At 37.5% G+C, this 24,530-nt stretch overlaps 1 protein-coding gene and 1 non-coding gene across 12 annotated transcripts in view; one reads left to right on the forward strand and one right to left on the reverse strand.

Moving 5' to 3' along the window:
- The window catches only part of CDC42BPA (CDC42 binding protein kinase alpha), a 223,853-nt gene that overhangs the window by 99,895 nt on the left and 99,428 nt on the right, over positions 1–24,530 (forward strand). For all 11 annotated transcript variants that reach the window (XM_039883267.1, XM_039883271.1, XM_039883265.1 and 8 more), the window contains exons 7-11: positions 5,810–6,010; positions 7,610–7,858; positions 9,755–9,834; positions 12,081–12,247; positions 21,343–21,465. In XM_039883267.1, coding sequence (XP_039739201.1) covers positions 5,810–6,010; positions 7,610–7,858; positions 9,755–9,834; positions 12,081–12,247; positions 21,343–21,465 — 820 coding nt within the window. The remainder of the gene's footprint in view (positions 1–5,809; positions 6,011–7,609; positions 7,859–9,754; positions 9,835–12,080; positions 12,248–21,342; positions 21,466–24,530) is intronic.
- On the reverse strand, positions 16,089–16,207 carry LOC120619352 (5S ribosomal RNA). The gene has a single exon (XR_005657488.1). It is a non-coding gene; the product is annotated as a 5S ribosomal RNA (ribosomal RNA).

The following is a 24,530-nucleotide window of genomic DNA, read 5'->3' on the forward strand; positions in this document are numbered from 1 at the left end:
TATAGATTGTGATGCAGAGTTAAAAAATACAAGTAGTAGAAACCTGAGTAGCACAGTCGTTGGACTTAGCAGACAGACTTAATGGAACTATCATAAATATGTTTAAAGGAGCAAAGGAAAATATAGCCTTAAAGATTACACACATAGGAAATTTTAGCAGAAAAAGAAATCAAATGGACCTTTTAGAACTTGAAAAGTACAGTAATAGAAATAAAGAATTCACAGGAGGAAGTTATAGAAATGAGAGAGGAAAGAGCCAGTGAATTTGAAGACAGATCATTAGAGATTCTTCATTCTGAAGAACATAGAGAAACAGATCGAAGCAAAATAAATACGGGCTCGGAGATCACTATAATTGGAATTTTAGAAGGAGAAGAGAGTGAGGGAGGAACAGAAAAAATTTATAGACTTGATAGCTCACACTTACCATCAGGGTGATGAAATGTGATGAAAAACACAGATCTAAGAATCTTAGCATATTTCAAGCTTATAAAAGGAACCGTACCTGGCCACATCACAATTAAACTGCTGAAAATTAAAGATAAAGAAAAAATTTGAAAACAGAAGAAAAAACACATTACATACTCCAGAAAAATGGTAATAATAATGACAGACCTCTCATCAGAAACCATGGAATGATAACTTTAAAGTACTGAAAGGAGAAAAAAATCTGTAAACCAAGAATGTATACCAAGTAAAAATATCTTTCAAAAAATAAAGGTGAATTAAAGACATTTTTTGATAAATGAAAGATGAGAGATTTATCTCCAGCAGGCCTGGATTCTAAAGAATGTCCTTCAGGCTAAAGGAAATAATACCACTTGGATACTTAGGTCTACAGAATAAAGAATATCAGATGATAAGTGGATAAAGAAAAAAGACTTATCTTTTAAAATTTACACAAAAGGCATGTGACTGTTAAAAGCAGAAATAATGTTGCAGTAAGGTGTTTATGATATGGATAGAAGTAAAAGACAGGACAGCAGTCACATAGTATAAGATGGGCATATGGAATTATACTGCTCCAGGATAACTGTGTGTGTGCCGTATGAAGTGAGAAGTGGATAGTGCCTAATATGACAAAGGAAGGAAGAAATATGGCAGTCTGGCTGAGTTGAGAAAACACAGATTAAATCAGGGCTGCTGTGGCAGCAGGAAGTTGTGGACCACAGTTCCAGAAAGTAGAGGCTGCATTGACAACTCCAGAGGAAGAGCTAGTGTTTCCCCAGTCCTGCATGTGGAAAGCCCCTTAGACCCAAAGCTGAGGCTCCTCTCCCGGAGTCTGTCCATCTTCCAAACCTCTGTGCGTTCCAGAATGCAGCGAGTCCTAGTTCTGTCTATATGACTTTTCCCCGATCAAATTTATTCCTGAAATCTTGGTGTGTCTTCCTAGGCATTCGTTTTTTATTGCTGATCTCAAAATAATTTTGGTCCTCCATTTAGAAAATTTTAATGAAGAAACCTTTTTACTTGTTTTATTTCCATTTTAGTTTTGTTTTTTTGTTTTTGTTTTTTTATCAAAGTGATCTGTACATATTTAAGGAAGGCTTATCACAAAAAAAAGCATTCCTTTGTTCTATCTAGTTCTTCCCACCTTCAAATCTCTTTTTCTAGAGGCAGACACTTAAAATCTTTCTTTCTTCTGTCTTTTGATTTACTTGCATATTTCTTGTTATCTTATTTGTGCTATCGTTTTCTCTTGATTATTTAGTTTTAGATATTATCTATTTATCTTCTGCCATAGAGGATGAAGATTCAGATCTCTTATCTCTATCTCGCCTAACCCATACACTTCCTCTGTACATTCCCCACGCAGTTATACAATCTCTCATTAAATCCCGTTCAGTTCAGAGCTGTGCCATGCAGTTGATTTTATTACATTTCTTATCTTGAAATATTTTTTGTTCTCCCTGGAGTAAATGAGCACTTTGCTTTGCTTAGTTTTTATGCAACTCACCAAGTTATCCTCAAATTCACTGCCACACATTAAGTAATTTAGTATTTTCTCTCAGACACATTAAATAACTTAACAGTTCCCTTTTACCCTTTGGCGATATTCATAGTGGAGTCTTGCATTCTCCCGTTTTAATCTGGAGTGTCCTGTAGGCTGATGCAGAGCTAGTGTCCTCAGACAGCCTTTCCTCATCATCTTGGAATTCTCTGTGTTGGGACCTCTGTTTCCTGGGTCCCGTGTCTCCTCATTTGGTGGTAGCTGCCTGAGAAAGGTTCCATTGGAAGTTATTATTTCATAATCTTGCATGTCCGAAAACTGCCTTCATTTCTACCCTCATACATGATTGATAATTTGTCCGGACATGGTATTATAAGTTTGAAATTAGGTTTCTCTTAGAATTTAGAAGGCATTGCGTTGTCTTCTAATTTACTGTTGAGACGTCTGATGCTATTCTAATCCTCGATCCTTCTGTAACAACCCTCTCCCTTCTCTGGAAGCTTTTAGGATAGTCTCTTTATTCCCAGTGTTGAAATTTATGATTATATGACTTCATATGAGTCATTTATTACCCAGACAGCGACCACAATTTTAACCTTTTCCAAATTTTGTGACTTTCCAACTAAAGTTTCATCTTATTTTTTTGGCTCTCATAGATTTGGCAATGATTTATTGGATATGACACTAAACAAACAGGTAATAAGAGAAAAAATAGATTCGTTGGACTACATCACCATTAAAAAGTTCTGTGCATCAAAAGACTCAGTCATCTTAGTGTAAAGTCCACCTGTGGAATGAGAGAAAATAGTTGCAATCATATGTCTGATAAGAGGTGTTAATATCCAGAACATATAAAGAACTCTTACAACTCTGTAACAAACAACCCAGTTTATCTTTAAAGAAGATGTACAAATGGCCAACAAGCACATGAAAAGATGCTCAACATCACTAATCATTATGGAAATGCAAATCAAACTCAAAATGAAATACTACCTCATACCCATTAAGATCGAGTCTTTAAAAAAACAAATAGAAAGTAACAAGTGTTGGCAAAGATGTAGAAATATTGGAACCCTGTGCACTGTTGATGGGAATGTAAAATTCTGTAGCCACTCTGGCAAACAGTATGGCAGTTCTTCAAAAAATTAAAAATAGAATTACTATATGATCCAGAAATTTCACTTCTGTATGTATACTCCACAGAATTGAAAGCAGAGACTCAAAGAGATATTTGTATGCCCATTTTCAATAGCTGCATTATTCACAATAGCCCATGAATGTAAGCAACCCAGAGTCTATTAACAGATAAATGGATAAAGAAAATTCGGTATATACATACAATGGAATATTATTCAGCCTTAAAAGGAAGGAAATTCTGACTCATACTATAATGTGGATAAACCTTGAAAACATTATGCTAAGTGATACAAGTCAGACACAAAGGGACAAATATTGTATGATTTTACTTTACAGGAGGTATCTAGAGTAGTCACAATCATAGAAAGGCCAGTGGTGCTTGCCAGGGCCTGGGAGGAGTGGGGAATAAGGGAGGTAATTGTTCGATGGGTACAGTTTCAGTTTTGCAAGATGAAAAGCGTTCTAGAGATGAGTGGTGGTGATAGTTACACAACAGTGTAAATATATTTAATGCCACTGTACACTTAGAAATGGTTATGGTAAATTTTATGTTATGAGCATTTTACCACAATTAAAAATAATAATTAAAAAGTAAATAAAATTTTTTTAAAAAACAAGAAACTGAGAACACTTTAATCCTAATTTCTCCCTTAGTAGCATGTTATTTTTTTTCTAGTATTTTAGTTTCATCTTATTTTTCAGTCTTCAAGAATCGTTTCCTCCTCCTCTGCCACCCTTCCGCTCCTCCTCCTCCGCCACCCTTCCGCTCCTCCTCCTCCCTTCTCCTCATCCTCTTCCTCCTTCCTTCTCTTTGTTGCTACTGATATCTTTGTTCACAGTTTTACTGATTATGAAAGTTATAAAGTTTACCGGTGTCTTTGTTCACAATTGCTCCTAGTATCACATTCTTCCATCTGGGTTAAATTTCTTGTTTCCTGAAGTATGTCCTTTAGTGCTTCCGTTTATCTGAAAGGGTCTAAGTGTGGAAGTAGACTCTGTCTTTGTGTGAAAATGTCTTTATTTAACCCTCATTTCAGTATCATAATTTAGGTAGGTAGAGAACATAATTTTGGCAATTATTTTTCTCATCTTTATGAGAAACAATTCTATTTTCTGACTATGTTAGGATTAATAATTCAACTGTCAGTCTGTCATTCCTTGCTAGGTAATCTCTCTTTATTCTTTAATGTTTTTCATTTCTTTGCCTTTGGTGCTTAGAAGTATGTCTGGTTTTATTTACTTTTTCATATGTTTCACCTATTTACTATGTTTTTTATTTCAATGACTAGTTTTTTTTTTTTTCTCTCACTTCTAGGACTTCTATTTGATTTGATTTTTTTCATTTTTTTTCTTGTGTTTTTGATTTTTTTAAATGTCTAATAATTTTAAACATTTATTTCATGAAGTCAAACTGATCATTGTTTGTTGGGTTTTCTCACTTTTGCTCATAATAGAATGTTTCCTCATTGAGTTTATATATCGGATTGTATATATTGTATGAGAATTGTATGTGGCCAAGTTTAAGCATGTATCCTCCAGAGTAGTTTTGAATTTCTATGCCAGGCTTTCTAAGGGCCCCTAACCTGGTGCCAATATTTTTGCCAGTTTCTTGGCTTGAGAACTTCTGGACAGAAGCGCTGTGAATTAGGATCCCAAACAGTGGGACCGTGGGACCTAAGGTTATGAATTTCTAGAGGAGGAATTTTTGTTCACATATCAGCCACACTTAAGAGAGACAAAACGTCTTGTCTTTCTCTACTGAGTGGCAGTTTTATAATTCGGCTTCCTGATTACAATATACCATTTAGGGTAAAGATTACGTGGGGCAGCTTCTCATTTCAGACCTCACAGAAGATCCAGTTGCCCTCATGTATATGTTAAAATCCAAGTACCTACAAAATGAAAGCCAACAATTCCCTAACCCCATTCCTGTTCTAATGCTTACCATCGCAGGTTCTCAAACATTTATTGATTACTGGCTCCTGTGAATTGTTTTTTTTTTTTAAGTTCATTTATATCTTATAAAAATGGTTGTTATATTTTATCTAGTATTTTTAAGAGTTTGTAATACTTAATCTCAGTATTGCCAAAGAGAAAATTTATTCTAATGATTATTAAGAATGCTAATGTAGTCTAGAAAATTTAGAATATTAACCGTTATTCTACCTTAAGAATGTTCATCTTTTGGTACATTCTTTTAAAACACATAAGGAACCAATTTTCTTTGACTTAATTTGTTTCCAGGATCTTTTTTAGCAGTCGTTTCTAATCTACATCTAACTTGCCAAAATTATAGGTCCAACTGGTTTTCTCTATTAGGACTTTATTAGCCAATTTTTTTTTTAGGGATCCCTCCCCAACTACCTGTAAAATTTTCACAGTTCTAGCTTTTTATATGTACAGATAGTATCAGTAATAGGAATGTTCTAAACTAAATATTCAATTGTTGATATTAATTGTTGTGGTGTTTAAATCATTTTAACTTAAATGTTGTCAGTTAAGTGACAGCTACAGTGTTAATGAAATCTGGAGATATATTAGTGTGGAGATTATATAAAATTTAATTTACATGTACGAGGAGAATAAATTCAGGTCATGACAAAGTTGTAGTTACGAGATAATGTCTATCGCGTATCCAAGTAAATATAAATATTTTTAATTTAAAATTATTATTTGTTTTTAACATGTATAGTATTTTACTAAAAATGTGAACTTCTTCAGGTCCAGTCCTCAGTGGCTGTTGGAACTCCAGATTATATCTCTCCTGAAATCCTTCAAGCCATGGAAGATGGAAAAGGCCGATATGGACCAGAGTGCGACTGGTGGTCTTTGGGGGTCTGTATGTACGAAATGCTTTACGGAGAAACGCCGTTTTATGCTGAATCTCTGGTGGAGACATATGGAAAAATCATGAACCACAAAGTTAGTAGTTTTTACTGTTTTTCAAATTAATGTGGTAAACAATACATATAATTAATGTAAAGTAATATGATGTTTAAAAAGAAAATAATTTTCTAAAAACAGTAAACAATCTAAATTCTATGCTATTGGGGACATGACAAGCATGAATAATCAAAGTCCATTAATTATATATTAAATTATTAGTTCTAAACTTACACTGTATTTTATTAGAGGCGCAACCAAGTAGAAAATTAAATGGTTTCCCCAGTAGAATAACAATTTATATCATTACTACTGTAGTATAAATATAATTGTGATTAGGATATGCTTAAAAAATTCTCAGCATTAAGTAATGATAAATGAAATGCAAATTAATTTAAGAAAAGATATTTTTTCCCCTGTCAAATTGGCAAAGATGGAAAGAAAAATAGTACTGTACTGTAAGTAATCCAGTGAGATGGACACTACCGATAGGGACATGAATCGATGGGACTCTTCTGTCAGGAAGCTTATGCGTATGCATCCAGGGTGTTAAATGCTCGGAGCTTTTGATTGAGCAACTTTAGTTGTAGAATCTACTCTAAGGAAATCTTCAGTCATACAAAGGCATGTGTGCAAGGATACCTGTCCCAGGAGTGTTCGTGATCACAAAACGTCGGAAACAATCCAGATGCAAAACAAGAACGAGTAAAACTTTAATCCACGTAGTAGCAAGTGAAATGGAAATAGATTGTTTACAATAAGAAGAGGAAGGTTTTGCTTGATCCGTCTTAGAAAATTGTGAGCATTTTCCAACACCTGGAATATGAGTAGGAGCATCCTGTAAAGGGAGTGACAGCCTATTCTTTTTAATTTGTTTTGGTGACAATTATGATTAGTTGCTCTCTATATATGCACACACACATATGTTTTATAGAGTTAATGTTCTTCTACTTGGTTGCAGAGATAATCTACTAAATAGATATGAAGAATTGAAAGATAGTAAATAGCTACAAAGTTATAGAAAGCAAGTGAAGCCATTCAGAGAGAAATCATTGTCCTGTAACATGGTTGTATAGAGTACAGAATCTGGAGTCAGACGGCTTCAGTGCAGATGCCAGCTCTACTGTTTCCTAGTTTTGTTACCTTAAGCAAATTGCTAGAACTCTGTGCCTTTGTTTCCTCTTCTATAAAATTAGGGTAATATTACCTACCTTAAATGATTGCTGTGAGGATTAAATGAGCTAAAAGCACTTCCAAGAGTGTCAGGTACATGTTTACATTAAAAAAAAAAAAAAGTTTATTATTCATTAGTTTGCGGCTTATATAAATCAGCTACATTCTGTTGAAATATTTAGCCATTCTACTATTTTTATCTTCATTCTGACAGCAGTTTAAAGTATCTTAGCATTTAATTTATTCTTTTTACTGTGCTAGTATAAGTCACATATGAATTAAAGGTTTTTTAGGGAGACAGTCTTTTCTCATTCATCTCTGTATCTCCTTCAGTATCAGTGCTTTGTACTAGTGTACACTTACTATATGTATTTTTTAAATGTATTTTTAAGAAAAGAACCATTAATCAATTTACTTAGCATGTTAAATACTGATTTATGTTTGCTTCTGTTACTCTCTGTTTAGGAGAGGTTTCAGTTTCCAGCTCAAGTGACAGATGTGTCTGAAAATGCGAAAGATCTTATTCGAAGACTCATTTGCAGCAGAGAACATCGACTTGGTCAAAATGGAATAGAAGACTTTAAGAAACACCCATTTTTCAATGGAATTGATTGGGACAATATTCGAAACTGTGAAGCACCTTATATTCCAGAAGTTAGTAGCCCAACAGATACATCGAATTTTGACGTGGATGATGATTGTTTAAAGAATTCTGTGAGTATGACATTGTGAAGAAGTTCTGACCTCGTTTCTTTTTAATATGGTTATAAATTAATTTTATGGACCACCTTATCAATTATCAAACAGTTATGGCTTCTAGTATTTATTCTCTCACAGATTCAAGAAATTAAGAGAGTATACTAGGAGCAGTATTAAAATTTAGAGGTTTACTTCTTAGATTAGCTATGCCATTAGGTTTCCTAAGAGGACAAATTAGATGCTTAAAATAGTGGGACTTCATGGTGGCAGAGTGAAGAGACTGGCAAATCTCTTCTTAAAAACCACTATGAAACTGGACAAAATTGTCAAAAGCAACTATTTGGGGGCTTGACAAATCAACCCAAGGCAAATAAATTGAGAAGCATTTACTCATGAAAAACCAAAGACCTTTGGTTAAAAACAGCTCCCTCCTCTGCCCCCCGACCGCTTGTCCCTCACCTCGGTTGGGGCAGTAGAACTGCTAGCGTGGCACTGCTTGTAAAATCCAGCAGCTTTGCTGACTTGATTTGGAGAGCTAAGTATCCTTGCCTGGTGGTATCGCCACTGAAAATAGCAAACTTTCTAGGAAACGAATAAAGAAAGAAAATCTACAGCCTTACTAGCCCAAAGTTTGGCTGTTTGAGGTGAGTGACGGACCAGCAGATTAGCCAGATATTCAGCCATTTGTAGCTTGTGGGCCATACTGAAACAGGCCAGCATACTGAAACAGTTTGTCAGCCTCTGCTCTCAACCACTGAGTTATACTAAATTAGAAATTAGGAAAATAAGAAGATAAAATTTGTGGTTTTTGCTTTCTTAAGTGAATTTTTAATTCAATTATTTTCTTTCTTATGGGTTTAATTCTGCACAAAAAATTTTTATGTTAATTTTATGTCACTTTTCACTGTTCAGTAGTATCATATTCAAGGCAGATAAGAATTTCTCTTATGCTTTCCTCTCTGAACCTCATAAGAAGAACAAAATGGACTTTCCTCATCAATTTTTATTATAGGAATTATATTTACTGTTAACAGAAATTGTGAGTCATTCCAGATTAAATAGACAGTACAGTCCTGATTGTCTGCAGTGAGTTATGTTCAGTCAAGTTGCTGTGAAATTGCATTAGTGACTATTGAACCATCGCTCCTAGGGGAAAATGGGGTTAAGTTCCTGTGAACCTGTGGTCCAGACACTTTCATCAACCAAGGAAAACCTGCCCTTGTTTTATGTGTATTTCTATTTAAAGACACCTGTTTAGTAGATATTGTTGATTAACATTGAACTCACGGCCAACTGCGCTGAAACCCATGCCTGAATGAAGCTCATCTAACACATTTTTTTTTGCAAGGCACATCACAGTTTTCTTGCTTAAGAACAAACGATGGCACTTCAGCATTGTGCTTGGAGGCCACTTTAAACAGCAAAGTAACTTGTAATAAGCACGAAAATGTGAAAAATGTGGCTCACTTAGATCTCGAAAAGGACACTTGTTTACATTTGAGAGCTGACACAGAAGGCGGAGCATCCCCTTGTTCAGCTCCGGCTGTGGATACGTGCGTAGGGCAACTCAGATTTTTTTTTGCTCTGCACGTGTCTACAAATGGCTGCAAAAGTACTGTGAATATTGATTTTGGGTTACAAATTTTAGAGACGAGGCAAATTCTCAAGTGTGGAATAACATGGAAAGTGGCTGCGCTCCCAATATCAGTCAGACTTTCTGTATTTTCATTTATTGGAATTTTACAATAGCAATGTTCATGGTCTAAATTTTCTATCATCAAACATCTGTACCAAACTTATCAGCATTTCTAAATGGAACGGTCATATATTTCCTGTTTACAGTTAATATTTATAGCACAACCTACAGGTCATGGTTGCTTATTTCTTACCAGATGTTTTTACTTTCTTTAGGAAACGATGCCCCCACCAACACATACTGCATTTTCTGGCCACCACTTGCCGTTTGTTGGCTTTACCTATACTAGTAGCTGGTAAGTTTGAAAAGTTAATATCATTTGTACAATTTAAAGCAAATTAAAATGAATTTTGGTTTTAAAAAACAAGGTATAAGAAGAGTTTGTAAATCAAAAATTTTTTAAAATCAGATGAAGCTATTGCTGCAATAAGTTAGACATACAAAGTGAATAGAACATATAAGAATCTAACTCATTTTGGAGGAGAAAGATTAAGAGAAATAGAGATCTCAGAATCTTAGCAGTGGAGTAGGAATTCGAAGAGTCTCATGCAGATGAATAAATATTTTCTAGGTTGCAAGCATCAGAACTTTCAACCCATTTATCTTAATTATCTTTTACTGCATTCATATCGTCTCTTTCCTCTTCACCCAGTTTAAATTCCATTGAGAATGATTGTAATCACTCCTCGTGTGCCCCCTCAATTCCTCGACTGTCTCATTTTGTTACACTGGTTTTGCTATATCCATATTCATTATTACGATTCAATTTTCTGCCTGTACCTGTGCAGTGCAGTGTTTAGAGAAAAAGATCTGACCATTCTTACTGGTCTCACTTTAAGTTCATGATTTCCAACCTCAAGTGTCCCTTTTTACTGCCAGCCAGATATACCATATTACCCTAGCATTTTCACTCTTCTAGATATCTATTTCACGCCGTGTACTTTCCTCTGAAACCCCTGTCATCATCAGTCTTCCCTGATAATCTCGCTCCCTTTTTTGCTGAGAGGCTGAAGCAAACAGACAACTTCCACAAGCTCCCATCACCACATTTACCACCTACATAGTCTGGACCCATCAGCTTTTATTTTGTGCATGAACTGTGAGCTAAGGAACACCCCTTCCGCTCCCTCTTGCCTACTCTGGGGAATTGCTAGCTATTATAAGTTTATTCCCTTTCTGTGTCATTTGCATAATTGCATATCAGCTCATACGCAGTTTTTCCTCCCACCTTAAAGCAAAATATAAAATCTCTCTTAATCTCACTTTCTTTACCAACCAACCATTTCTCTGCTCCACATCATAGTAAAATCACTTCCAGCTCTTGCTTATTCTATCCATTTTCCTCATTCTCCTTTCTTGAGAGCACTCCAGCCACGTTTGTGCTCCCATCACTTCATGCAGACTGCCTTTACCATCGTCCCACCGACCTCCATGTTGCTAAGTTCAACGGTCACGTCTCAGTGCCCGTCTTATTTGCCTCAGGACTAGTCTCATCTTATTTGCCACGGCTCCTCTCTTAGCTTCCAGGGCACTTAGCTTCCTGACTTCTCCTTGTTTTCTGGCCGCTCCTTCTCAGTCTCACTTCTGCTGCCTCCTCCTCTCCCTTGTCTCATGGACGTCTTTGGATCCTTTCCATTTGTACTCTCTGGTGCTCGGCCACATGCTTGCTGATGGACTCCTAATGTGTATGTCTAACTGAGACCTCTCCCTTCTCTTCTGCTTGAAATCTCTCTTAACCATTAACTTCAAATGTCCATAACCCTACTCCAGCCATACAGGTCTTCTTTGCAACCCATGAACTTGCCAGACGTATTCTCATTTCAGAGATTTTGCACTTCTGTTTCATGTGCCTGGAACGCTTCTCCGCCTGATAGTCCCAGAGCAGCCCCCACCGTGGACTATTCAGAGTTACCGAGTGGTGACCCCCTCACCACTTCATAGTATTTCCTCTCCTCAATACTTCATTCCCCTTTTCCTGCTTTATGTTTTTCTCCCCAACATTTAACACTGTCTGATGTACTGCATATTTTATGTGTTTCTCTTGTTTGCTTTTTTTCCCTGTCACTGGACTATAAGCTTTACATGGGCGAGTTTTGTCTGTTTTGGTCATTGCCAAATGTCCCGCATGTCAAATATTTTTAATTAAATTGTATTGAATTAAAGAAACATTTCACTTTTGAATTCCAAATTCTGGTAAAAAGGACCATGGTTGATGCTTTTGACTATGGTTTCGCTTATGTGTTCACATTGTTTTAAACTACCAATAACCCTTCAGCAAACTTCATTTTATAATTTACGATTATTAAAATAAATTCAAGGTAATTCGGGCAGTTTAAGTTTTCATTTTTAAAAATGCTTCTAAAAGGTCATTTATGGTAATTTTGCAAAAAAAAAAAAATGTGTTTTACAATCATTCTAGGTGGCTAATTGTAACTAGATAGCCAAATCCATCTTTTAAATGAACACTTTCAAAAAGTTATCTTTTTTTCCCCAAACTTTTTGTTTCATTGTAAAGCCACACGTTTTTTTCCTTTTCTTCAGTGTTCTTTCCGACAGGAGCTGTTTAAGGGTGACAGCCGGTCCCACTTCACTGGAGCTTGATGTCAACGTTCAGAGGACTCTAGATAACAACTTAGCGACGGAAGCTTATGAAAGGAGAATTAAGCGCCTGGAACAGGAAAAACTTGAACTTAGTAGAAAACTTCAAGGTAAATATACTTTAAAGATAATATTTTCTTTTTTTTCTATTTTAATTCTTTTTATAATGTTTTTTAAATTTATTTGTAAATTATAGTCAACTTATTATATGAGTTGCAGATATATAACAGTGATTAGACATTTATGTACTTTGTGAAGGCAGATGTATCTTGAGATTGCAGTATCTAAAATTCTTTATTAATCTCAATTTCAAGCAAACCCTCCATAATCTCCTTCTTGTAATTTTGTAGTTAACTCTTTCTGGTGCTTTAGCTCCAAAATCTTTTCATTCCACCATTACCTTCAATTCTGTCACTTTCACTGTTCCTCTTATACCTTCAGTTCTCATTTCTCGGCCCCTCATAATCACACCCCTCCATATACCCTCAAGTCTATTGTCCTCTTTCCGTTTGTCACATGTCTTTGGCAGAATACCAGCCCTGCTTAAATACAGTGTTGCATCTGTAACTGTGCAGCCGAAGGTAGCTTACTTAAAATACATAACGCTAAGCCCACTTCAAATTCTTGAACACTAATTTCAGATTGACTCTTAATAATGCCTAGCAATCCTACTTTTTTTCTTGGCCCTTTTCCCTACCCTTTGTTGCAAAATCCAATGATCATTTCCCAGTCCTCATCTTTTATCCTATCAGCAGCATTCAGTCCAGTTGACCATTTTCCCTTCCTGACCGCTCTTTCTTCCTTTGGCTTCTGGGGTACTGTAGCTTCCTCATAAACTAGTTAGTCTCGTTTGCTGATTTCTCCTTAAATGTTTGACCTCTGAATGTTAGGATACTCCAGAGTACTCCACGCTTTTAGTTGTTCAGGACTAAGACATTAGAGTCATCTTTAAACCATCTCATTCTCTCACACCTCACATCAGATCCATCAGCAAATCAGGTTAGCTCCGCCGTCACAATAGATCCAGAATCTGGTTATCACTCACTGTGGTGCCCCTGCCCTGTTTCAAATCACCAGCAAGGGATACCTGTATCGCTGCATAGCTTCCTAACTGGTTTCCCTGCTTTACCTCCCCCCACCCACCCCCACACCTTTCCACAGTCTGTTTTCAACATAACAGCCAAATAATCCTATTAAAATATAATTTAGATCATTTTACTTCACTCTCTCATTCTCACTCCCAAAGGGCTTTCCATCTTATTCACATTAACAGCCAAACTCATTTCAGTGGCCTAAGGACATTTTTGATCCGGCTTTTTATTACTTTTCTGACTCATCCCCTACTACTCTCTCGCATGTTCATTCTGTCCTAGCCCCCTGGGCTCCTTGGCTAGGACAGAATCTCACACAGATCTCACACATCCCTGCCTCAGGGTCTTTGCATTAGCTGTTGTCCTGCCTTAAATATTTTTCCTTTGGTCTTCACATGACTCATTCCCTTACCTCTTTCAGGTCTCCACCTGAGTGTTATTTTTCAGTGAAGCCTTTATCCCCAGTACTCACTATCCCCCTTTAATGCTTTATTTTCTCCCAAATAAAAGATGTAACATACAATGCATTTTACTTATTCATTTTGTGAATGAAGGAATGTTATATAAACAATCAAATTTATAACTCTTAAGGAAGTTCTGCAATAAAAAAATTTTGCTATTATACTTTAGAGGCCCAGTTAAGAAAAGGGCTCTATGGACATCAATAAAGCAGACTGTTTTCTGATTTTCAATAAATTGCTAAGATCTCTGCATGTGAATTACTCCTCTTTGTGAAGCAATTTGTTTTGATGGCCCTTATACAATGATATATGTAAATTTTATTTGACATATAACACTGTATAAATTTATGGTGTATAGTGTGTTAATTTGATATGTTTATAATTGTAATATGATTGCTATTGTAGTGATATTTAGCATCTCTGTCACATTCCGTAATTATTATATAATTTTCTCTAAATTCGTCATACTGTTCGTTTGCTCTCTACGGCTTATTAACTGCTCGTTGCAAGTTGGTACCCTTAAACAGCATCAGTCTTACTCTCTCCACCCCATCCCCTGGTAACCATCATTTTACTGTTTTTTGCAAGTTTGACCTTTTTGCATTCCATATATAAATGATATCATACAGTATTTTTCTTTCTCAGTCTGATTTATCTCACTTAGCATAATGTGCTCAAGGTCCATCTGAGTTGCTGCAAATGGCAGGATATCCTTTCTCATGGTTGAATACTATTCCGTTGTGTGTACACACACACACACACACACACACACACACACTCTCCATTTTTTTAAACTATTCATTTATTGATGCACATTTGTTTCCATTCCTTGGCTCTTATGAATAATGTTGCAATAAATATGGGAGTATATGTATGTCTTTGAAATCCTGTTTTTATTTTCTTTTGCTATACATGCAAAAGTGGAATTGCTAGATCATATAATATATCTATTTATAATTTTTTGAGAAACCTCCATGTTGTTTTCCATAGTGGTTGGACCAGTTTACATTCCCACCAACAGTGTATGCGTGTTTCCTTTTCACCACATCCTTGCCAGCACCTCTTTGTCTTCTTGATGACAGGCATCCTAACAGGTGTGGGCTCATATCTCATTGTGGTTTTGATTTGCATTTTCCTGGTGATGAGTGATGTTAGCATCATTTCTTGTGCCTGCTGGCCATGTTGATGTCTTTTTTGGAAAAATGTCTATTTAGGACCTCTGCTCATTTTTTTTTTCTTTTTTTTTGAGATCTGGCGATATTTTGGCCAATTTTTTCTTTTTTTTATGGTGACATTGGTTAATGAAATTCAGTAAGTTTTAGGTGTACAATTTAACAGTAAGGCACATATGTATATATTGCATTGCGTGACTTCTACTCATTTTTAAATTGGATTTTTTGTTGTTGTTATTTAAGTTGTATGAGTTCTTTATATAGTTTGGATATAAGTTCCTTATTCAATATATGGTTTGCAGAATTTTTCTCCTATTCTGTGGGTTGTCTTTTCATGTTATTCTTTTTTTTTCTTTTTTTTTTTCTTGAATTCTTTATAAGATCACAATATTCCACGTCTTTGACTTTGGTTGCTGGAGAATTGTCATTTTCTTTTTGTGATTGTATTACCGTGACTTTTCAGTGTTTCACGAAATGTGCTTGTGCCATCACATTTGAAGTTGCAAACACTTTTCTTAGGTCATGCTTTGTTTACTTTGATTCTAACAGTTCAACAGGTTGGCAATCAGAAGCCTGTCTTTTATTTTCCAGAAGGTGGCGACATAGTACAGGTTTTTGGTTGTTCTCACAGGTGTTGACTCACTTCTAAAGTTTGGAGTGTGCATTTAAATATGATAATGACAGCACGGGGGCGGGGGGGGGGAAGTGAGGGGCGGGGGGGGAGGTGTGCTTAGCCTCGGGGACTTTGGCCAGTAGGGGGATTCTAGAGTTGGGGAGTCCCAAGTTCTGTGGATGGATAGCAGTAACTTTATTCCTTCAGTTCTGTTTGTCTGCCTCTTCTCTTTCTGTTCCCTCTGCCCGGTTGCTGAGGTCTTTCCTCAGAAATCCAGATGTTGCTGAAGAGCAAAGGGGTCCCTCTGGCTGCAGCCCTTGTGGCAAGGTGGACTTTTACTCACCACTTTCACTTCCTGCCTCCTCTGCTAGCGAGGTCACTGCTGCCACTGCTGCTGCAGCCCCTTCAGCTCTGTAGCCTCCGCTCAGGCCCAGTCTGCCAACTTTTGGATGCACAGATGCGTGGTCCTTTTGGGTGTGTTGGTGTGCTGTACAGAGGCACTTCTGATTGGTTATGGATATCCAGTTAGTTGTAAATTGAATGGGATAGAAAAAAGGAATGACCCATGTCACCATGATGCTGACATCACTCTGTTGTGATTTTTTTTTTTTTAACACCTACAGCACCTGGTCTTCCTAGGTGGTCTCCCATCCAAGTACTAACCAGGCCCGACCCTGCTTAGCTTCCGAGATCAGACTGGGTCGGGCGTGTTCAGGGTGGCATGGCCGTAGACTGTTTTGATTTTTAAATGATGATATATGATAAAGTGTGCAAGTACTCTACTTTTAAGTGTAAGCCCCATAAATGTTTAGATACGTGTACATTTGTGTAATCTCTTCCCCGATCAATATATAGAACACTGCTAGCATAGCATAAAGTTCCCTCATGCCCCTTGCCAATTTGTAAGCTATCACCCTAAAGTAAACACTATCCTAATTATTTTTTACCATTAATTAATTTTACTTGTTCTTAAATTTCATATAAATGGTACCATATAGTATGTTCTCATTTGTATCTGGCTTCTTTCACTCAACATGTCAGATTCATGTATGTTCTGTATATATCGATAGTTCATTCTTTTTTTATACTGCTGGTTAGTATTACATTGTACATAAATACAAAAATTTGTTTATCTAATACCTTAATATGTTCTGCCTCATATAACACAATACAGCAGATTAGTGGCTCACCAACAACAGAAATTTGTTTCTCACAGTTCTGGAGGCTGGGAGTTCAAGATCAAAGTGCTGTCCTGGTCAAGTGAGGCTTCATAGCTTGTACTTTCTTGCTGTGTCCTTACCTGATGGCAGGGGCTAGGGGTCTCCAGGGGCTCATCTCATCTACTGTCGATTCCTCTTAATATATTCTTCGTTTCAGTTATTGTAGTCCTCATTTCCGAATGGTTCTTTTTTTGTGTTCTAGCTCCACTTTTATGTTTTCTAGCTCTTCGTTAAAGTTCTCACTGAGTTCATCAACTCTTCCCCTAAGTTTGTTGAGCATCTTTATAACCACTGTTTTGAACTCTATATGTAATAGATTGCTTGTCTCCATTTTGTTTCGTTTTTTTTTTTTTTTTTTCTGGAGCTTTGTTCTGTTCTTTCATGTGGAACATGTTTCTTTGTCTCCCCATTTTGGCTGCCTCCCTGTGTTTGTTTCTATGTATTAGGTAGGACTTCTGAGTCTCCTGGTCTTAGTAGACTGGCTTTATATAATAGGTGTCTTATGGGTCCCAGTGATGCATTCTTCCCTGGTCATCTGAGCACGGTGGTCAAGGTGTGTCCCTGGTGTGGGTTGTATGTGCCTTCCTGTTGTAGTTGATCCTTGGTTGCTGTTTGCACACCGATGGGAGGGATTGACCCTCGGGCTGATTGGTTGTAAGGATTGGCCAGTGAGGGGCTGACCCTACAGAGCAGGATTCAGAACTCTGGGGCCTGCCCAGCCTGCCTTTCGGGTGCATCTTCCTCATATGCAGCCCTGGGTGGTGCTCAGGCTACTGAGCTGATCGAAGCAGGCCACCAGGTGTGCTGGCTCAAGGGCCTCTTGGGAGGGGTCCAGCAGCAGGCCAAGTTCAGCTGCGGTCTGTGCACCTTGGGGGCCATCTGGTAGGAGTCATCAAGCACTCCATAGATGGCTGCCACCCTTGTAAGTCTTACTAGGTGCCTTGAGAGGCCAAGCCAGGAACCAAGGCCAGCTGCCGCTAGTGCTGGGCTTAGGGCTGCTAGCAAGAGGTACGGGGCACACTGAGGCCAGATGCTACTTGTTTGGGATTTGGGAACCTTTGAGGGATTTTAAGAGTCTCCCGAATGAGCCAAGACAGGCCATTAGTATGGAGAAAACCACTGAAAGAGGCTCGGGTGGGCCTCAGGTTTGGGGAGAGTTGAGGTCTCAGGAAATCACCAGAGCAGGGTGACCTAAGTTAGCCAGGTTGATGGAGACTCAGATATGATGGCTCCTTTGTCTGCTAGGAGGTAGGTGGGCTCAACAGAGGAACAGCAGATACTGCCAGCACTTCTGCTTAGAAGAAGCCGCATCTCCAGCCCTTGCTACGAAGCCAGACAACTCAGCTCCTTCCCATATGTCCCTGGTGCCTCTTGAGCTGCTGCCCCAGCTCTGGAGCTCAGAGTTAGCAAGTTTGTGCATGGCCCTTTAAGAGGAACATCTGTCATGAAGATCAAGTATTGATGGTTATCTAGGGAGGTTAGGGACAAGGGTGTAAGGGTGACGTGATACTTCCCAATTTTTATATTTTCTGGTTTTTTAACCATGTGACTGTACTGCCTATTCAGAACATTACACTAAATTCAAAAGTAGCTGGAAACAAACAAACAAAAAAGAGGAACATCTGTGACTCCCACAGCCCTCCATCTTATTCAGGCACAATCCTCACTGGTTTTCAGAGCCCAAAGTTGTGGGAATGTCTGTTCCCCGCACTCGAACCCTGGGCTTGGGAACCCAGTGTGGAGCGGGGATCCCTCACTTCTTGGAGTGGAGGGAGCTCTGCAGCCAGATACCCTCCCAATTCTTGACCCTTCTGATTCTTGACCAACACATGTGTTTATAGAACTGACCTGTTTCACGTCTCTGCCTCTCCTACTGGTCTTGAGGTGACCTCTTATGTATGACCCCATTTGTAGGACTTCTGTTCAGTCAGATCTCAGGCAATTCCCAGTGATGGTTGTTCTGTAGATTCATTGTAATTTCGATGTGGTCACGAGATGGAGTGAGCATAGCGTCTACCTTCACTGCCCTTTTGACTGGAATCTGCTTTCATTTTTGAAGGATATTTTGCTGGGTTAGAAATCTAGCTTGGCAGGTTTTTTTTCTCATAACGTTCTACAGATATCATTCCACTGTTTTATGATATCCTTTACATTTGCAAAGTCAGCTGTTAATTGTGGTCTCTTGAATGTATCTTATTTTCCGTCTCACTACTTTTAAGATATTTCTTCTTAACTTCAGTTTTAAGCAGTTTAAGATCTGCCTAGCTATAGTTTACTTTGTATTAATATAAAACTCTGTTTAAATTGCATCGAGCTTCTGGAATCTTGATTGATATCTTTTATTCATTTTGGAGATTTTAAGCTATAATCTCTGGGGTTTTTTTTGTTTTGTTTTGTTTTACCCCATTCACTCTCTCCTCTCCTTCTGGGACTCCCAATTGTGTATATCATATACCGTGTCCCACATTTCTTATCTTGTTTCTCTCATTCTTAGTTTTGTTTGTGTTTAATTTTAATATTTTTTTGACTTACCTTCATGTTCATTAGCTTTGTTTTCTACTGTATCTATTTTGGTGTTAAGTCCATCCAATGAGTCTTAATTTCAGATATTGTCTCTTTTAGTTCAAGAATATCCATTTGATTCTTAAAGTTTTCAGTTCTTTGTTGAAATTTTTCATCTTTTTATTTGTTTTTCTCTCTCTTTTAACATATTAATAATAGTTATTTTAAAGTCCTCGTGTGGTACTTCCAACACCTGAATCATCTGTGGCTCTGCCTCTTTTTTGTTTTGTTTTGTTTCTTTCTGGTTATCGATCATACTTTCATGTGTTTCCAAATGTGTCATAGTTTTTATTGAATGACAAATATCATGGATAAAAATAATGTAGAGAATGATGTTTGTGTTATTTTCACTCCAGATAGGGTTTTCCCTGTCATTGTCCAATCAGAAATTGAGCTAGGACAAGGCCGAGTCACATTTTAATTAGACTCAACTTACTTCTGGTTTCAGCTGTCATGAGAGGATAACTAGCTGGAACTTGGTTGGGGCTCTTATTCTTTCACTTTAAAACTGTGTGAGATTTATTCTTCCCTTCACTCTGCTACTCCATGCCACTTCCAAATATGGCAATTGCCTTCATGGAGAAAATGGCCATGTGTTTGAGATAAGCCCTCTTCCTCAAGCAAGTCTTTGCCTCTGAATACTCCAATATTGGAAATTTAAGTCTGTCTTTTAGTAGCTCCTTAGCTTATATGTAGCCCCCAGATACAACAAATATCCTATGAGGAAAAGAGCACCACATATTTAGGGATTCTGAAGTTTCCATATTGTTGTACCACCCCCACCTATTCTCCATAAGCTGTGATTTTTTTTTTCTAGCTTAATATTTTTCAATTCAGGACAAACTTCAGTCTAAGCCCACTCACAGAATTGCATAAGGTTCCGAGGTAAGAGGCAGCTGTCATAGCCTTTTTACTTCCAAATGTCTCATCCTTCTCTAATTAATTAGTCCTCCTTGCTTTCTCAGATACATGATGTTTGTAAAAATAATATTTTTGCAAATTATACAGTGTATTTTTAACTTTTCGCAGTAGAATAATGACCTGTTACTTCGTACTTGATCTTACTCTGAATGAGAAATTCCTATATCTCAGGTTTTTTTTTTTTTTGATGGTTTGAATTCTTCAGTATGTTCTTAGAGAGTATCATTACATGTGATTAGTATCGTTTACATAAAGTAAACCCAATGAAAATATAAAACCCTTGTCTTTCAGTATTAATACCTGTTTCATACAATGGCATAGGTCAACATTAGAGCATATATACCACGTTGGTCCCATAAAATTATAACGGAGTTGAAAAATTCCTATGGCTTAGCCTTCATAATGTCATAGAGCAACTCATTACTTACATGTTTGTGGTGATGCTGGTATAAACAAACCTACTGTGCTGCCAGTTATATAAAAGTATAACACATACAATTGCAGTGATAAGATACACCATCTAGGTTTGTATAACTACAGTCTTATGATTTTGGAGCAATGACAGAATCACCTAACAACATATTTCTCAGAACATATTGTTAAGTGGTACATGACTGCAATATGAAGCAATCAGTAATAATTTGTCCTAATAAAAACTGACTGTTTGAGAACTCCCCATGAGATAGCAGAATAACTAAACTTTTGAGCCAGACTCATCTATAGGTTGGCTTCAACTTTCATACATGAATTTCTTAAGGCCAGCAGTTTGCATATTATATATTAACATCTTTAAATCTCCCTTAATACACCAGACTCAGTTTTTTATACATCATCTGACACATGACATTTTGAGGTTATCACATGATAACACTCCCTGCTAGGATTAAAGGGGGCCGCATAGTCAACTCATTGTCAGAGTGTACCAACAGTGTTTAAAACTGAAAATCTCACATATTAGAAGGTAGATTCTCTCCTACAAATATTGTAATTTAAAAGACACAGTGATGGAGTTGTATGATTTAATTTTACATGCTTTTTGTCACTGGATTGTTTTGACCAGTAGAATTATATAAAGATTTCTCTAGAAAGAGATATATTGCTAAGAGTTATAAAAATTTAGAGTATGGTCTTATTTCTTATTCTTTCTTTTCTTTTATTTTTTTAGAGTCAACGCAGACTGTCCAAGCTCTGCAGTATTCAACTGTTGATGGTCCACTAACAGCAAGCAAAGATTTAGAAATAAAAAACTTAAAAGAAGAAATCGAAAAACTAAGGAAACAAGTAAGAGGTAAATTTCAGTGATTCACTATTAATTCAGTTCAGTAGGTTTTTAAAATGTTTTATTCACACACAAAACATTTATCGAATACTTGTCATATGTTATGTGATGTGAGCTATATGTCAGGGAGGGAAAAGCAACTAAGAATGGTTTCTACTCTCAGGAAGCTCACGTTTTGGTCTGGGGAAAAGATAAACAAATAGTTTTTGCAATACATGTGAAAAGGTGTAAGAAAAATAAATGTAAGTACATGAAGAGTACATAGGAGGAGCACCTGAGCCAGATATAAATTAACAAAGATGACTTCTTTAAAAAACTATTAGTGTGGGACATGTAGTTCACATTTGTCTGACAAAGCATGTGTATTAGTAGGAGTGAGGAAGGAAGGACAGTGTAGACAAGGGAATTGCATGTGTACAGGCATTAAGGCATGTGAAATTTTATTTTTTTTCGTAACAAGTTTTCGGCGTATTGCTGAGAGATTAAAGTTAATTCTGACAACTGTCGATATACCTATTATATCCATTTATTCATTTCATCCATTCAACCCATTTTTATCGGTACGCAGATACAGCGCCTATGTACCAGGTGTTGTTTTAGGCTCTTGCATGTTGGAAAGTGACAGGTACTTAAAAATAGAGTAGAATAAGAAGAATAGGTCAGAAGCGCAAGACAAGGAGTCTTAAAATTTTAAGAAGGGTGGTCCAAGTATAAGCCTTATTGAGAGAGAAGGTGACATGTGAACAAAAACTTGAAAAAGGTAAGGGGCTTAGCCATGCGGTTAAATAGGGAACTCGTGTTCCAAGCAGAAGGACCAGCCAGTGCAAAGGCCGTAGAGTCAGAATGGGCCTCGTGAGTCCACATAAAACACAGGGCAGCCTGGTAGGAGTGGAATGAACAGAGGAAATATGGCATGAGATGAGGTTAGAGAAGTAAAGATGTGGAACAGGCTTGTTGCCTAATCAGTAGTCATACTGTTTTAAGGGCTTTGGTTTTTTCTGTGAAATGTGAACCTTTTATAGGGTTTAGAGGCTCTGTTCATTTTTGTTTCATTCTGTTTTTTCTATTGTTTGGTTATTTCTACTGGTATGGCTTCCAGTTTACTGATTATTCTTCTGACCCCTCCTTTGTGCTGTTGAATCCATCCACTGAGATTTTTATTTTATTCATTTTTTAAATTTCCATTTTGTTGTTCTTTAATTTTATTTTTCTTTGCTGAAATTTTACCTTTGTTCAGGCCTTCTGGTTTTTTATCTCTTTCAAATATGTTTATAACTGCTCATTTAAGCATTTTCATCACAGTTGTTTTAAAGTCTTGTGAGATACTTCTAACATCTCTGTTATTTCAGTGTCGGCATCTAGTGATTTTCTCATTCAAGTTGAGATTTTCTTGGTTTTTGATAGGATGAGTGATTTTTGGTTAATGACTTTGTATCTCATTTAAACCTTCCATTTTAGCTGGCTTGATATTCCTCTAGCAATAGGAAGGGGATTCCTGCCTCCTTACTGCTAGGTTGTGGTAGAAGTCACATTTCCCCACGTGGCCTTCTTTGACACCCAGAGAAGGGTTCCTTCTTACTCCTGGAAGAGGTTGGAGGTTTCGGCCCCCACCTGGTTTCCACGGACACTGGGGTGGGATGGTCCTACTACCACCGGGCAGGGGCGATAATTGAAAATTCCTGCTCTCTTCTTAGGCCACCCCAGCGGGGAGAGGGCCACGGTCATTACTGCTGGGCGGCCGTGGGGTCCTCGTTCCCCATGTGGTCTCCACTGACACTGCATGTGGGAAGGAGCTCGTTACCAGCCTGGGGTGTGAGCATTCTGGCCCCGCACTGTTCCTTCTCTGAGCACCTTTGCGGTGCGTTCAGCCATTTCATCATAGCCTCATGTGACCGGAAAACTTACCCTGCGTCGTTCCAGTGTTTCTGACACCACAGTGTCAGGTTCCATTGTCTCTAGCTGGTCATCCTTTTTCTCTACAAATTTTAGTTGTCTTTGGTTTGTTTTATGGATAATGTCCGGGGGTTTTAGTTGTACTGAGTAGAGAAAAGGGGAAATGCAGAGGCATTTCCATCTTTCTGGAAGCAGAAGTCCCCGAGTAAGCTGGGGTCCCCATTGCTGCAGGATAGAATTAAAATTTCTCAGTTCCATCGCAAGGCCCTTCATTGTCTTGCATGCGTTTGCCTCTCCAGCGTCCTCGCTTGTCGCTTCTCCTTCACCCACTGATCCCAGCCATAGCGAATGGCTTTTAGTTCCACCTAATCCCCTCCAGGGTTTTTACATATTTGTTGTTTTTTTCTTTCTTTTCCCTCCCTTCTTCTTTCTGTCCTTCCCTTCCTTCCTTCTTTCCATCCTGACTGCCCGCTTGTTTGCTGGATACTGGCAAGCTTCCACTCCTCTATAATACTTTTCGCTGACTTTTTTTTTATTGGTATATTACTTTACTTTCCTCTTTCACCACTAGACTGTAAGCTCCTTGAAAACAGGGACTTCGTTTTGTTCATGAATATGTCCCAGTGTCTGTAACAGTAATTGGCACATAAAAAACCCTAAATCGGTATTCGTTAGTGAATGAATGAGTGAATGACTAAATGAAACCTCACTCTTGGAAACCTTCTCTGACCACTTTCTACGGTATCTTTGTACATTGTGTACAAAGGCAGTTCCCAACATGTGTTCATTCCTTACATACAAATCGGCGGTCCCTGGGAACAATCACCCTGATTGAGGAAATTAGTTACCATTCAGTTCCTATTGATTGAACTTTCCTTCATTTGCTTCACTCCTACCTTTTCCTTAAATTTAATGGTTACGGGACTACGCTTACTCATTATTTTTAGCCATTTTCCAGGAGTGGAAAAGAATCAGTGAAAATAATGTTGACAGAAAGGATAAATCTTCCTTTCTAGTGTTCCTTCCTCCCAGGTTCTTTTCTTGATCGTACGCTAGTCTCGGTGATGCCCTTGATTCCGTTCCATCTCTTCAGTATCATTCATTCACTATTCTTTAATGTGGTAATAATATATATATATATCTCATAAATTTGATCATTTAAACTATTTTTAGGTGTACAG

The sequence above is a fragment of the Pteropus medius genome, unplaced genomic scaffold (genome assembly GCF_902729225.1).
Source record: "Pteropus medius unplaced genomic scaffold, Ma_sr-lr_union100, whole genome shotgun sequence".
NCBI classification, from domain to species: Eukaryota; Metazoa; Chordata; class Mammalia; order Chiroptera; family Pteropodidae; genus Pteropus; species Pteropus medius.